A 17171-nucleotide genomic window follows, 5' to 3' on the forward strand; every position below is an offset into this window, starting at 1 on the left:
ACCTCCGGAATATCGCCAGATTACGGCACTACCTCACCCCTCACGCTGCTGAAACCCTGGTTCACGCCTTTGTCACCTCAAGGCTGGACTATGGGAACTCTCTCCTCGCCGGCCTTCCCGCCACCTCCCTCCACAAGCTGCAGGTCATTCAGAACTCTGCAGCTCGTGTACTGTCCCGCACCAGGCTTCGCGATCACATCACTCCCACCCTCGCTCGCCTCCACTGGCTCCCCATCCCCCAGAGGATTGATTTCAAGATCCTCATCCTCACCTACAAGGCCATTCACGGCCTTGCTCCCTCCTACCTCTCCAACCTACTATCCCCCTACCTACCTGCCCGTACCCTCCGTTCCTCTGGCTCCGGTCTGCTCCACGTCCCCCGCCCCAACCGCCCTACTATCGGTGGTCGGGCCTTCAGCCTCTCAGCCCCCAGGCTCTGGAACTCCATCCCCCAGTGCCTTCGCCTTGCTTCCTCCCTTTCCTCCTTCAAGGCCGGTCTCAAAACCTTTCTCTTTGACCGTGCCTTCAGCTCCCCTCTCGACTCTCTTCCTCCTCCTCGCTCCCTCCCTTCCCTCCCCTCACCCTGACCATTTCCCCCTCCTCTCTCCCTCCCTTCCCTCCCCTCACCCTGACCATTTCCCCCCTGCTCGGGTCATGACCCAACTGTGCAGCGCCTTGGGACGTCCTCCTGACGTGAAAGGCGCTCTATAAATGGAATCTTGTTGTTGTTGTTGTTGTTCTGTTGGTGGAGACCACAGTAGCACTTGAATTAAAGTTAAATATTTGAAAGGATTATGAAAAAGATTTCTATTAAGCTTCTTTGATTGAAAGTTATTTGCATATTACCGGCATGTGAAGGAAGGTTTCAACACAAATATTGCATTTCCGCATAGGGTCTTCTGGCTTTTCATCAGAGGGGAAAGAGGCAGAGAGTTGAGGGGGAAAGAGGCAGCGAGTCGTGCGGACTGGGGGAAGGAGTTCCCGAGCGCAGAGACTGAATGGCTGAATCTATTCCTATCTTCAGTTCAGTATTTTACTTTCTTTGTTGACTCAAAAGAAAAGGATTGACTGCTGTTGTCCAATAATTACAATTGACAGTGAAGACCTGATGCTGAGGGACTCGGTCCTGTTACAGTGAAGCTGTTTCTGGTACAATTTCTCCTGTTCAGTATCAGCGCTGCTGTGAGCAATGAAAAGACACTTTTTAGTGAAACACAGAGACTGATAAATGCAGGGATTTAACATGTAGTTTTAATTTAAATTTTTTTCCAAATAATATTGATTGTATCATCATAAAATGAAAGCTGAAGTTTTTCAATACATCGACAAATAAGCAATCAGTAAAAGTAAATAAATTTACGTAAATAAATGAAGAAACATTGAGTTAAACACATCAGTAAGTGTCCCATTCCAGTCCCCGTGTTGTAAACACCGGCAGAAGCTTCCCGTCCTGCGCCGCTGCTATTGACGGTAATCGATCTGGAGGATTGGATCATCACAGACTGAGAGCATTAACTTAGCGACAACCGAGGGCCGGTCCCTGAGAAAAACATACATTAAATCAGTAACATAGGGACCATCATCTACAGAACCATAGCCAGTGCCCCGCCGCCCTGTATGTGTGTCTCTGTGTCTCTGTCCTCACTGTAACTGCAGCTGAAATACAATACCGCAGGTTTACAGGACAGTGTCGGGAAAGGGCTTCACGGCTCTGACCCTCAGCAGCTTTGACGTTTGTATTGAACACCAACATCACGAGGAGTGAAAAGGAAAATAAATATAAATAAAAAGTGAACAGATGCAGGAGAAGTTTATTCAACACTCTACCTTCCCTCGTGTTGCAAATGTACTAAACAATATTTCTTCACGTCCAGTATTAGTTATAAGAATAATAATACAGTTGTGTGTTCGGGTGAGTTAAATAGCAAGAATACTTGCATTTGTTGTTGTGATTGATCATGTCTTCAAGACAACTCAGAGTGTTTCACATGATGCATCGTCAAGTAAATTGACTTTAAAGAGAAATGCAGCATCTAATTGTGCACAGCCGTGTCCAACACAGACTTGGATTGAATAATCATATTATTATTATTATTGTTACTTGACTAATGCCCTGTCAGCCTGACTCCCCAGCTCTTTCCTACATAAGCTGCAGCCCAGCCAGATCCCGCAGCTCTTGTCCTCTCCAGCACCAGCCATGGCAGTCTGTCAGCGCTGCCTCACATGGCTATTTGGAGAGGACAGGACCCACAGGGGTCCGGGTGGTCTGTAGCTTGTGTTGTGAAGAGCTGTACAGAGGAAACTTCTCCAGGGCTAAAGTATCCTCAATTTGATCTGCTGGTGGATTTGGAGCCAGAACAAGATTGAATGTATTTTCTTCCTGGAGCTAAGTCCCTGCGTGGCCTCATTCCACTGAACATCAGCCACAGCCCCACGGCCTTACTGCTCCCTCGGCAGCTCAATTCCCCACCAACTGCTCACCAGTGTCCAGCTGTTCAGGCCCCGCTGTGTGCCATCCCCTCCCGCAGCCTCTCCCCCAACACATTGGCACTTTTAAACCCGCCTTAAATGTTCCCTTTCCACCCGACTCTGGTGGTCGTTCTCTCATCCTTCCTCAGCTCCCCCATGATAATTTATCAATGAGATTGTGAAGTCAGTGTGAAGGAAAGTATGAACATCTGCTGTTTCATCTCATATTCCGCAGGTGTTGGCAAGTTACAATCTTTCACATCTTTGTCAGTGCGACTTTTAATGTATTTGAACACCAATAACTATAGGCTCGGCAATGGCTTCTCAAGGTTTCAGATATTCATGAACATTGTGTATTTTAAAAGTTGTTTTTATATGATTGAGATTGTAAGCGGTATTGCTCTCAGTTATAGATTAGTTGCATTAGTAATGAAGAATTCATCTTAATGATACTGATGAAAGTACAGAAATTCCCAAGGACAGTTATTATCTGTCCTCTCCCAACCTTCAGGAGGCTCTGGCCTTCTCCACACCCCGCGCCCGGCCTACCCCACCATCGGCGTTGAGCTCCTTGACCCACAGCGCCTGGAGATCCCACAGTACCTCTGGCTCTGGTCTGCTCCACGTCCCCCACCCCAACCGCCCTACCATCCGTGGTCGGGCCTTCAGGCTCTCAGCCCCCAGGCTCTGGAACTCTATCCCCCAGTGCCTTCGCCACGTCCTCCCTTTCCTCCTTCAAGGCCGGTCTCAAAACCTTTCTCTTTGACCGTGCCTTCAGCTCCCCTCTCGACTCTCTTCCCCCTCCTCGCTCCCTCCCTTCCCTCCCCTCACCCTGACCATTTCCCCACTCCTTGCTCCTTCCCTTCCCTCCCCTCACCCTGACCATTTCCCCCCTCCTCGCAACCTCCCTTCCCTCCCCTCATCCTGACCATTCCCCCCCTGCTCGAGTCATGACCCAACTGTGCTGCGCCTTGGGACGTCCTCCTGACGTGAAAGGCGCTTTTTAAATGGAATCTTGTTGTTGTTGTTGTCTCCACAGTCTCCTCTTCAACCGCGCATTCCTCCAGGCAGCTCCCTCTCCCCTCCCTGCCCTCCATCATCCTGATCCCAACCTCCAGCTCGGGGCCCAATCTTTGAGGTCCTCCCGATGTGAAAGAAACTTTACAAATGTGATGTTGTTGCTGTGTATTACCGCTGAGCTACATGACTCCACAAATGATCCTTGCATTGGATATTGCGCCTGATCACAACCTTCTGACGCCTCAAAGCGCTTCAAGGAATATACTGTACAGTAAAGTGACGGTGTCATTTGAGGGTGAAACGCGGCAGGAAATGTGCAGTTCAGTATCGCGTAAACAGTCGTGGACCAAAGTTAAGTGACCAAATTAATATTATTGTAAGGAGATTTGACGTAAAACGACAATGTGGGTCTCTCTCTTCCCAACCCCATGACCAGCTCCAGAGCTGGTCTGTCAGCTCAGAGTCCCCGCGATGTGTGGGTGTTTCAGCGCCTTGGGACGTCCTCCCGACGGGAAAGGCGCTCTATAAATGGAATCTTGTTGTTGTTGTTGTGTGTGTTGGGGAGTGCAACAAACACACCACCTCATGACTCGGAGGCGAGAGAGAGAGAGAGAAAGAGAGATAGTGAGAGCAAGAGCCGGAAACGCAACCGAAGCCGAAATATAAAACTCTGCAGCTGGAACCTTTGTAGCTGTAAATGTATTAGTCAATTTGGATCAAGTCTATTAATTTATTAATCGCATTGTCAAAGATGTGAAAGATTGGAACTTGCGAGCGCCAACTTAGTGTGAGATTAAACAGCCGATGTTCCTGTATTCCGTTGCTCTAACTTCATAAACTTAATGATAAAGCATGTTTTTAACATCCACCATCAAGTAGCACGTCACTGAGACGTCTCAAAGCGCTTCACACAATGTGCTGTAACGTGTAGTGACTGTGACTTTGGTGGGTGGAACTCAACAAGAATTTTGCAACAGCAGTGTCCCACAAACCGTCGTGGATTAAGCGACCAAATTCTTATTTTGTAAGATGTGGACGATTGCAACTTGCGAGTTCCTGCTTCTTGTGAGATTACTTTCCTTTGCAATGGCGCCACAAACTTAACGGCAAAGCTTTAACCATCACCGTCAGTGGAGTCCTGTAGCTCAGTGGTTAGAGCACTCGCTTTGCAAGTGAGAGACCTGAGTTCAATTCCAGGCAGAGGGCGAAACCTTGGGCAAGTTTCCTTACTCCACACAGAGCCTAATAATAATCCCTCCAAAACCAAAAACAATAATAAATTGGTCATTTTCAATCCACGACTGTTTGTGGGACATTGCTGTGCGCAATTGGCTGCCGCGTTCGTCCACAAATATACAGTCAATTCACTTTACAGTGTGTTCTGTGAAGCGCTTTGGGACGTCCTCCCGACGTGAAAAGCGCTACATCAAATGCAAGGATTATTATTATTATTATTATCAGTTGCAGTAGTAGTCATATAAATACATGCAACATATATGCATAATATGTTTTATTACCATTTCTCTAAGACTAATTAGACATTTTATCGCGACTATTTAGTCACACTGTATATATTGTGTCAGACGCGGTCAGGAGGTATCGCCCTCTGAGATAGAAGGCTTTGATCTGATTTCACTAAACATTTTTAACCTTAGTTGAACGTTCAATTTGACCGTGAGCGCAACGTTGTGCAGTGGAAGTAGAACGGACTGAGCTTTACAAGTGGGTTACTCTCTGTCTGTCAAAACTAATCTGATGGGGAATGAGATTGAAAAGGTCAAAAGGTTTCATCATCCGAACTATACTTCTAAAGCACGTAACTCGCGAAAACTTTCTGATTTCAGCTCCTCAAGTCGACAGTCAAGATAAGAAATCAGGTGAGTTTTTTTGGATAAGCTATTTGTCTTCAGCACAAAATTCATCAAATACAATTAAATCAAAACTTTGTAGCACCACCAAACCCAAGACTAGGGCCATCCTCCCGACATAAATGGTACGAAAAGTACTGCAGATGCAACTTGCTGAATCTTTTATGGATGTCAGGCTCCATTGGCTTCCATTAGCAAAACGGATATTGTTTATAATCCTGACACTCACATGCCATTCACCTCATGCCCTTAGCATCTTACTTATACCCCTCCTCCTCTAGCAGTCCCACCTATCCTTCGGCCTCATCGACAACATCTTGCATTTGTATACCGTCCCTGATGCAGGTTAGCATCTCAGAGCGCCTGGGTCAGCAGGACCCCGACCCAGAGAAAGAGGGAGGTCGAAGTGGAAGCTCTTCCCAAGTTATATCAACTTGGAGTCAAGGAGGAGGGATTGAGGAAGAGTGCTGCAGTGTTTCTGGACAAGCTCTGCCCTGTTAAGAACCCAGAGACCCTTCCCTTCCCCGGGTGACAGGCACATGTACAAGAAGATAAGAAGTTATTGTTTTTGCTGTGAAGATCTATCCCGCAGTTTCAATACATCTCACGTTGAGTTTGTCCTTGTTATTTTTTCTCTCCTTTACAGTACTGAATTGAGAGGAACATTTCCTCTGTTTGTTTGAATTTTAACCTCATCTTTGCAGGAACACTCAAGGCGATTCGTGTCTTCCATCTAACCATTGCAACTTTAATACGTATTGACTGGTGTTTTCCTGTAAATTTGAAGCTAAAGCATTTGCTCCCCGATCCCTCTTTCTCCACCTTATGTAATCCCCTATTTAAACAAACCTAAGTAATACAACTTTAGTAACCTCGGTCTGTGCTTCAAATCGTCTCTTGATTTACACGCCTCTCCACCCTGTTCTCCCATCCAAATATCCACACCTCGATTCCAGTCCACATTTAACTTTCGTCTTGTGTCAATTATTATTGCTCCACATCCCGCTGAGCCTATCAATGTCACCTGAAATGTGAGGACACGTGGAATGTGCAGCACCTTTAACTCTATCATTCTCTGAAAACCATCGTTCAAGTCCCACCATCGATTACATATACTGACACAACCTGCACAACTCTTCCAGCGCTTCACAGAATTTACTGTAAGGAGCAATGACTGTGTAGGCAAATGCAACAGCTGCAACAAAAACAACTCGGATTGATATAGCGCCCTCAACGCCGGACGGCGACTCAGAGCGCTTCCGATTGAGTACAAATATTATTATTATAATTATGACTATCCTGCGCGACTGGAAATCAATTACAAAGGCATGTTTTTGGTGATGTTACTTGCAGATCATTTGAGGCTGGCGAATGGCGGCAGCCCGTGTGCCGGGAGAGTGGAGGTCTACCACGATGGACAGTGGGGCACAGTGTTTGGCCTTGGCTCTGGTGACAGTGGTTGGGACATGTTGGACGCGGTTGTGGTGTGTAAGGAGTTGGGCTGTGGAGCCGCGCTGTCAGCATCAGGAGACGCTCACTTTGGCGAAGGCTCAGGTCCCGTTGTGACGGAGAATGTTCAGTGCAGAGGGAGTGAGTCTACTCTGAGGGATTGTCAGTCACAGCCCTGGAGTGACTATTCAGTGTACTGGTCACACTCCTATGATGCCGGCGTCATCTGCTCAGGTAAATATTTCAGTGTCATTTTTTTCAATCCTCATGTTTTCGGTAAACCACAGTTTGAGAAACTCTGATAGAGATTGCATTCCACATGATGTCAGTTTGTCAGTTTTAAATCCCTAGTTTTTTTGGGGGTTCACACCGCCTCCTTCCGCTCCTCACCACCCCCCAACCTCTCTCCCGCTGCCGCCCACCCTCCAGCCCTCCTCCGTCGTTCAATGTTGATTTTCTTTAACCTCCGTGTTTCTGCACAACTGTGGCTTCAATCCTTCAATGAAATAATTTTTCAGCACGGAAGTAAAATATATTTATTTTAAATATATGCGTCCTTAAGATAATAATTAGTAATTAATCCTAGAGAATCCCTCAATCGCCTGGCCAGCACCTCGCCCGGCACCCCACCCCCGGCTCGGGGTCAACCACTATTAAACGGTCCTAGACATGTTACATGATTGCAAGTTGTTTTTTTTTAACACATTTTCCCTTTCCCGACCAAAGTGTCTCAGATAATACGTAGTAATCAAATGTGACAGTAGATCTTGTGAAGAGCTTCGAGTCGTCCACCTGTCATAAACGGCTCAATGTCAAAAATGACGATGGTTATAATCTGGAATTAAGTTTGCAAATGGTAAAAATATAATTTTCTAACTGCGGTATGAAGCCTGCGTGCAGTAGTGTTTATTATTTCAACTCAAACGGCTTTCCGTCCTGCCCCTCTAGCTCACTTGCTGCGCTGCTAATTGCCCCATCCCCACCTTAATAATAATAATAATAATCCTTGCATTTGATATCGCGCTTTTCACGTCGGGAGGACGTCCCAAAGCGCTTCACAGAACACACTGTAAAGTGAATTGACTGTATATTTGTGGGCGAACGCGGCAGCCAATTGCGCACAGCAATGTCCCACAAACAGTCGTAGATTGAAAATGACCAATTTATTATTGTTTTTGGAGGGATTATTATTAGGCTGTGTGTGGAGTAAGGAAACTTGCCCAAGATTTCGCCCTGACCTGCCTGGAATTGAACTCAGGTCTCTAACTTGCAAAGCGAGTGATCTAACCACTGAGCTACAGGACTCCATTCAGGAGAGGCTTCAATCATTGATTCAGACTTCTTTTCAAACCGGAACAAATATACATTGAAATCCGCAATGGTTCCTTATGGTGTTCCATCCAAGACAGTCGCTCCATCTCTCCGACTTTTGGTTTCTTGGGTTTAATTGGCAAATTGCTGCAAAATATTGACCGGGCTTATTAACAGTCCTTTCTTTCTTCATTGTCCTCATTATCTTCTGAGATCCCCATTGCACAGCAGGAAATTTCAGTCCCTTCTTTACGCTCTCAGGCTCTCTGACTCCCATTAGGTAGTAGGTACTGTCTCTTCTCATCCTCTCAGACCCCCTTTGCACCAAATTTATTGTCCTTCCCTTCCTCACCCTCTCCCACCCCCATTGCACAGGAGGTGCTATCTCTCCTCACCCTCGCAGACTTCCATTGCACAGCAGATAGTGCTATTCCTCTGCTCACACTCTCACTCTTCCATTGCACCTCAGGTATTGTCTCTCACCACCTTCTCCGACCCACATTGCCTCTCAGGTGGTATCTCTCCTAACTCTCTCCGCCTCTTCTTGCACAGTTCCTGCTTACACTCTCAGACCCCATTGCAGACCCCATTGAATTGTAGATACTGTCATTCCACCCCAGTCACTTCACTATTAATGCACAGCAGCTACTTCTAAATGATTTGGGACGTCATTCTAACCTGCAGGTCGCAGCGTAAACTTATATTGTGTCCTTTTGAAGCTGCGTAAGATATTTGTAGGGAAACTCAGCACCACAAAAAAAACTTGCATTGATACGCAGGTAGTTTCGCATGGAGCTTAATCACTACCTCACTCACCTGAAAAGTATCTAAATGTACATTTCTATCTCTAAATTTCTGATGATTGTTTCAGCTTTCACCTGTTTGCTGTCTGTCGTTAATCTTTCTGTCAACGTGGAGTCCTGTATCTCAGTGGTTAGAGCACTCGCTTTGCGAGCGAGAGACCCGAGTTCAACTCCAGGCAGAAGGCGAAACCTTGGGCAAGTTTCCTTACTCCACACAGAGCCTAATAATAATCCCTCCAAAACCAAAAACAAGAATTAAATGGGTCATTTTCAATCTACGACTGTTTGCGGGACATTGCTGTGCGCAATTGGCTGCCGCGTTCACCAACAAATATACAGTCAATTCACATACAGTGCGTCGTGCGAAGTGCATTGGCACGTCATCCCGACGTGAAAAGCGCTATATCAAATGCAAGGATTATTATTATTATAGGTACGTTCTTTGTATTATAATAACCCATATCACGTTAAATCTTCCACTACAGAACATTATCCCCCAAAATTAATTGGTGGAAGCAATGCCTGTTCCGGAAGAGTTGAATTGCAGCGCAATTATAAATCGGGAACAATCTGCGATCATTATTGGGATTTACAGGACGCCGATGTGCTCTGTCGGCAATTGGATTGTGGCTTCGCTTTGTCAACTGGTTCTGGAACACTGTTTGGGAAAGAAACAGCTCTTATCTGGAAAACTAACTTCAATTGTGTCGGTAATGAATACCGAGTGTCGCACTGTCCTGTATCATTCTGGGAGAAGTTCAGCTGTACACATGACAATGATGTTACTGTTGTATGTTCCGGTGAGTGAAATAATAATTCTTGCATTTGATAAAGTGCATTACTACCTGATTATTATTAAGTCATTGAGACTTCTTCAACGCGCTTCAAATAGTATAACTTAATGAAATCTGACTGCATATTTTGTCGTCGGAAAAGCCAACAACTTAAAAAATAATGGGTCATACACTTTAAAAGTAAAATCTACCTTTTCTCAAATGATACGCTGTCTGTCTAACAGAACCTGATCTATTGTGTGAGTAAGATTTGCGAAGAGTTATTATTCAGGTGTCAGAGGTGACACCAATCTCCATCTCTAAAAATCAGCACAAACCAAATTTAATTTTATTATTGCATACGAGAGCATAGACTCCTGAGACAAAGTGTTTACTCCCGATTCCCATAGAGTAGTCTGGTCCTGATGAAGGACAATCTCTGGTTTTAGACTGTGACGATAATGCTCTTCTGCTAGAAATGCAACGATTCTTTTAAAAATTCTCCTTCTATTCAAGTATTTGTTTCCTCCTGGCACATGAGGTTAGTTGTGCACTTGGGCTGGAGGCTGCTGTCATTTTTTGTGTTATTGTCTGTAGATTATGTGTAGCTGTGAACACCAGTAACGTCGTCGTCTGTGAAATGTTCATGTAATTTCTACGTTACTATGAATATTTCTGTGTCATTTTGTCGGGTGTATTGTCACATTCGACATACCTATTTTCAATTACTCACACGATATACTTATCTTCAGCTCTTACAGCTTTGAGTATGAATTGTGCATTGAAATCGTTGCAGGTACACAGTGGCACTTACGGTTAGAGAGCGGTGTGAGCGGCTGTGATGGGCGAGTGGAGATTTTTCATGACGGTACTTGGGGCAGATTGCTGGACGATTCCTGGAATATATCAGATGGCGATGTCATCTGCCGACAGCTGAACTGTGGCTCTGCTATTTCAGTCTACAACTCTTCCCAATACGGGGAAGGCACTGGACCTGTGTGGATCAATAATGTTCAGTGTGTGGGAACCGAGACACACATCTGGAACTGCTCACATTCCACAGTGGCTTCATCCTCCTGGACCAGCCGGGATGTGGGAGTGATTTGTTCGGGTGAGTGCACTTTAGTGATAAATAGAATAAATGGAATAAATCTTTGTTAATTTTGGTAACACATTGCTAAATAACTTACATTATGCCTCTCTCTCGGTGAGTGCTCATCTTCATTGATGTAGAAATGTCCCACCAGTTTGAATTACTCCACCTGTGATGCTGGGACAAGAGTATGAACGTCAATACACAATGAAAGTTCACACATATACATTGAGTATCAATTAATTTTTTTGGATGACGAATAATATTAAACCGCAAACGATCTCTTTATATCCTAAATAGAAATTTGACATACTGTTTTACTTTGCAACAGAACACAAACAGCTTACACTAAACGAATCAAATTGGAAAACATTTCGTACTGGAGTTCAGAGTTCAAGTGAGTGAACGTTTACCAATACTTTTTATTTCACCAGGAGGTTTTAAATAGCATTTTAAATCGGTGCATGTTATGCCTTGAATTAAACTTTCCTCATTTTCAGCAGAAGATGTTCAGATCAGACTGATGGACGGTGGGAGTTCGTGTGCTGGGAGAGTGGAGATTTACTACAACAGAACCTGGGGGACGGTGTGTGATGACTCCTGGGGTTCACTTGAGGCGAATGTTGTGTGCAAACAGCTCGGATGTGGATCTGCAGTTCATACAACATCTGCGGCCACTTGTGGACGAGCCTCAGCTCCAGTTTGGTTGGATGACGTGAGATGTACAGGAAAGGAATCAGCTCTCTGGGAATGCCCCTCTTCTCCATGGGGGCAACATGACTGTTATCATAAAGAAGATGTGAGCATCGTGTGTAAAGGTAAGAGATTAATCACTTTGTCTTACATCAGCAAATTCCACTGATAGGGTGTGAGCTTGGATCAGATTTTAGCACTTTCTCCATTCAGGTAAATGGTATTTGGTTTCAAAGGCCTCATGGAATAATTTTGGCAAAAGCTAACAATTCAGTGCAGTAATCTTTGCCTCTGATGGTGTTATTACCTGTTCACCTGAGAAAAAATGATCCCATGGGCAATGCTGGAAAAGGCAAGGATGATTGCCATTGTGCCCGGGGCCAACTATCCTGGCGATGAAACATGTGGAGTCCTGTAGATCAGTGGTTAGAGCACTTGCTTTGAAAGCGAGAGACCTGAGTTCAATTCCAGGCAGAGGGCGAAACCTTAGGCAAGTTTCCTTACTCCACAAAGAGCCTAATAATAATCCCTCCAAAAATCAAAAACAATAATAAATTGGTCATTTTTCAATCCACGACTGTTTGTGGGACATTGCTGTGCGCAACTGGCTGCCGCCTTTGCCCACACATATAAAATCAGTTCATTTTACAGTGCGTTCTATGAAGCGCTTCAGGACGCACTCCTGACGTGAAAAGCGCTATATCAAATGCAAGGATTATTATTATTATCATTATGTTCTATTTGTGGTTAGATGTGGGATATTGTATGGCAGTTTGTGTCTAGATATTCCGTCACCACAGTTAGAAACAGCTGTAAAATAGTAATAATAATTTTGTTGTTTTTGGTTTTTGGAGGGATTATTATAGGCTCTGTGTGGAGTAAGAAAATTTGATACAGCGCTTTTCACTTCGGGAGGACGTCCCAAAGCGCTTCACAGAATGCACTGTAAAGTGAATTGACTGTATATTTGTGGACGAACGCGGCAGCCAATTGCGCACAGCAATGTCCCACAAACAGTCGTAAATTGAAACTGACCAATTTATTATTGTTTTTGGTTTTGGAGGGATTAGTATTAGGCTCTGCGTGTAGTAAGGAAACTTGCCCAAGGTTTCGCTCTCTGCCTGAAATTGAACTCAGGTCTCTCGCTTGCAAAGCGAGTGCTCTAACCACTGAGCTACAGGAGGTAGATTGACTACGTTGCAGTTGAGAGATTTCAATTCTATCATAACACCATGTTGCCTCACAGAGCACAAGATGCTGCGGCTGGCGAATGGGCTACATTCCTGCGAGGGGAGAGTGGAAGTGTTTTACAATGGGACCTGGGGCACAGTCTGCTCGGACTCCATGGGAATCGACGAAGCTGAGGTAATCTGCAAACAGTTAGATTGTGGCAAAGCTCTCGAAGTTGAATATGATGGAAAATTTGACGAAGGATCTGGACCTATTTGGTTGGATGACATGGAGTGCAATTCAAAGGAATCCTTCCTGTGGCAGTGCTCCTCACGACCTTGGGGTGAACATAACTGTGTTCATTCGGAAGATGTGGGTGTGATGTGTTCAGGTAGTAAAATGTCCCTTAGTTCACATCTCTGATGAAATATTTATTGTACCTATGTTTGAACCAGTTTGCTTATCTGATGTATTTTTGATGCAGAGAAAGCTCCGGAAAAAAGGGAGAGGGCAAAACTATGCGATGGGAGATCACCGGATCATCAGATTCGTTTATCAGGTACTGAATGAAAAATAAATGAATGAACAGAATTTGTATTTGTTATCAAATCATTCACATCAGGTGGAATTCTAAGTGCGCTTCACATTATCTACTGTAACGTGGTTTGACTGCAATGATAATAATCCTTCCATTGGATAATGCGCTTTTCACGTTTTCTTGAATTGTCAAAGCGCTTCACGGAATTTACTGGAAAGTGAAGCGACTGCATATTTGTGGGCGAAACGCGGCAGACAATTGAGCACAGCGGTGTCCCACAACCAATTGTCGATCTAGTGATCAAATTATTATCACTAATGTTTATTTTTGAAGGTTTATTTATAACAGATCCTGTAAATAATACTTTACATGATAAATTCTATTGATGACAATATGGAAGAGTGCGTATTTTATTGGTGTGAGTAACTAACATGTGATATGAATACTGTCTATCAATACGTCCTCCCGACGCGAAATTCGCTATACAAATGTAATCTTGTTGTTGTTGTTGCTGTCTGATCAGGACAGGAGTTGCGGTTGGTTGGAGGAAGCAGCATTTGCTCGGGGAGAGTTGAGATACTGAGCAATAAGACGTGGGGGACGGTGTGTGACGACTCCTGGGATATCCGAGAGGCCAGTGTGGTGTGCGGACAGCTGGACTGCGGCCCGGCCGTGCGGGCTGTGGGACAGGCGGGGTTCGGACAAGGCGCTGGTCAGATATGGCTGGACGAGCTTCACTGCAGAGGAAGCGAATCCTTTCTGTGGGATTGTGTCTCTTCATCCGCGGGTCACAGCGACTGCGTTCACAAAGAAGATGCTGGTGTGGTTTGCTCCGGTAGGGATCCGATCTCTCAATGTTCATTGACAAATTTGAGGTTTTTTAAATATTTCTCAACAAAAGCAGATTAATTCTGACTTGATTTGAAGCCAGAAATTGAATTGTTACTGGATTAATGGTGTTTGCGATGTGTTGCAGGTAAACCTCCCAGACCGCCTGTCCCAAACCCATCCTTTGGTAAATAAAACAATTACTTGACCTCTTGATGATGTGTTGCTTAACATTCATAGATATTACCAACCAGTATTGTCTTTGATTCGTAAACAAGGAAATATACTTAAGCAGTACATTTGTAAACTAACCTGCCACAAGTCAACACTTGAGAAATGAACAGACTGTATAACTACTTTTTAGAAATTAACAGGCTGTTTAACTTCAGGAAAAGATCTCCATATATTCCATTATTAACACGGTTTGGGCATTTTCTTCTGACTGCACTGTGCAACGTGTCATACATTATTTGGCCTGAGATATTCTTCAGTATAGTATGAATATTTTTCGTTATAATTTCGAAAATGTGACGACCACATATTCTGCAACAAAAAATAACAAATGTTATGTCCTTGACTTGCAAAGTCCAGTTGATCAACATACCTTTCGTGGTCTGCATCGTCCTTGGAATCCTGTTAGCAGTGGTACTGTTTGCACTGATAGTACAGATGGACAGCAATTCTTCAGGAACAGGTGAGCCTGGAATCTGGTCTCACAGCACTGCCTGGAGCTCCGTTATCAATTCAGAAGAAATCCTACTGATGCACGTCTCTCTCTTGTTAATTTAATACTCTTGTCTGTTTTTACCATCTCGATTTCATTGCCTATGTTCACATGTATCTCTAAAGTGGAACAAACTGAAACTAAAGACATATACGTTCAAATGCGTAGCTCAAACACAAACACAGATGCATAAAGAAACCCACCAGACACAATTAAGCCTCAACGTAAACTGAGCGCAACAACATATATTTCGTAAAGAATACNAAAAAAGTAGTTAAATTGACACAAAAACGTAGATACCCAAAGCATCACATATACACAGTTGTATTAACACACCAACACACAGAGCTAAGTAGATATTTGTAGGTACCTAAATACAAATGCACAGTCATATTTACCGATTGAAACAAACACTTACAAAAACAAGTACACTGATGAATAATGAGGCAATAGTGACGATGATATATTGATATTTTCAAATAATAATACTAACGTAACATGTTCCAGATATTTACACATCAATTTCAAACTCCACTGTGCAATTTCAGGTTAATATTTTAATTTCTGTACATGTCAACTTCCAACAGAGGAAAAATATCCGTCTGTTCGTTTGTATCAAGCAATTTATGAAGAAATTGAGGAAGAACCAATCAGAAGAAGAAGCGTTGAGTCTGGCTCCTCTGGTATATAGTTTACAATTAAGTTTTTTGTATCTCTATCATTGTAAAGACAAACGTCAACATCAGTATCCCGATTGGTGGCAAATGCAAATGATTGAATGCGCTGTGGATAGGATTTCAAGCTTTTATTCAGAGAACTGAAAAAGCCACATCTTGTTGCGTTGTATCAATTTACCCACTTAATAGAGAGAAAACCTACTGAATACTTCAATTTGTTCGGTCTTTCAATTTTCAAATATTATCAACGATGATTTCTGCATTTACCAATTAAATTAAGTTACATTATTTAATTTAATATACAGTAAAATAACTGTTAGATAGTGGGTTTTATAACTTCACCAAAACGAATCCTACAGAAATTAATATAAGCGATGGTTATAGTGTGTCTGTAGTCGCAGCGAATATCTAAAATAATACCATGTTTTCAAATGTGTCATTCGTAGCCTAAACAGAGGCAGTATTCAAAAATTATATTAATATTATTTAACCAACTTGCTCCTGGTATGTTAAAGATTTTCTCTTGATCAACATCATATTTTTGAGCGGTTGACCATGTCTTTATCCATGGAAAGTGATCCACGATTTCGGAAAAAAACTCTCATTTTTTATACCTTTTTTCATTTTGATATTGGAGTCGAATTAGGCTCTAAGAACCTCTGTAATGTGACAGTAATGACATTATTTGCACAGTTTCAGGATCCAACGATTCTATCAGTAAACTGGAGTACTACACTGGGGAGAGTGTGAATGGATCTGATGCAGAACAAGGAAACGCTGAGGTGTTTCTTCCGAATGGTGAGTGAGTGAAAAAATTATTGTGTGCGATACAGCCTCTGATCAATTCGACGAGACGTTTCAAAGCACTTCACATATGTTTACTGTGATTTTTAGTGATTGTATATCTCTTGGTGAACTGGAAAGGCAATTTGTGCGCAAAATATGCACAGTAATCAGGAGGAATGTGGGGCAACCCTCCAGTATAAGAACTATTTCCCTTTTGAGATTTGCAATATTTAAATTCCAGCTAAACATCCAAACGGAGCTCAATGCACTGCACTGCTGTGGAGTGTTATCCAGAGTGTGATCTTAGTCCCCGAGTGGATTACAATCAGAAACTTCCGACCCAGAGGCCAAAGAGCTCCCAATTTATCCAGTTTTCACAGTAAAACAAGCTTTAATCTTCAGATAAAGTATCTAAAAAGAAATTCAGGATTTTTTCATAGTTCAGGCATAAGATACATTGAGCACCACTGTGTCCAAATTTGGGTGGATATGGATAGACATTTGGGGAAGACAAATTTGCAGGGCTGTGGGGAGAGCGCGGAAGAGTTGGAGTAATTTTGGTCGCTCTTTCAATAGATGGACTGAATGGCCTCCTTCTGTGCTGTATAATATTATGATATCTGCCTCCTTATCCCATCTGAATGTTTGAGTGCGTAAGACTGACTCACTGTTAACAGATCATCTTCAGGAAGATTACGACGTAGCTGAGGGTGGAACCTTCCAGATGGCGGACCGGGGCCTCCTCCTGGTCACTGACACACACCCTGATGTCCCCGCACTGACCAGTCACACTGTCCAGGAAGCCTCGCTCTGTCAGGGTAAGAGCCGAACTGTCATGTCTTAACTTACCGCCGGAGATATTTAATCAGCAACACATCTGGGAGTGAAAATCATCATCACAGTCGCAATTATCATCAATCTTCCATTCCATACAGAAATGTAATGGCATAAGGACAACAAGGATCACAA

At 43.6% G+C, this 17171-nt stretch overlaps 1 protein-coding gene across 1 annotated transcript; it reads left to right on the top strand.

The window, feature by feature from the left end:
• The first annotated feature begins 5251 nt into the window (after positions 1–5251).
• On the top strand, positions 5252–17046 carry LOC103172134 (scavenger receptor cysteine-rich type 1 protein M130-like). Its single transcript, XM_042345600.1, has 11 exons — positions 5252–5366; positions 6711–6947; positions 10490–10804; positions 11287–11604; positions 12726–13040; positions 13134–13208; positions 13711–13899; positions 14602–14709; positions 15327–15422; positions 16110–16214; positions 16880–17046. Exons 1-11 carry the CDS (start codon positions 5252–5254, stop codon positions 17044–17046), a joined length of 2040 nt encoding a protein of 679 aa, XP_042201534.1.
• The last annotated feature ends 125 nt before the right edge of the window (positions 17047–17171 follow it).

This window comes from Callorhinchus milii, unplaced genomic scaffold (assembly GCF_018977255.1).
Source record: "Callorhinchus milii isolate IMCB2004 unplaced genomic scaffold, IMCB_Cmil_1.0 Scaffold66, whole genome shotgun sequence".
NCBI lineage: Eukaryota > Metazoa > Chordata > Chondrichthyes > Chimaeriformes > Callorhinchidae > Callorhinchus > Callorhinchus milii.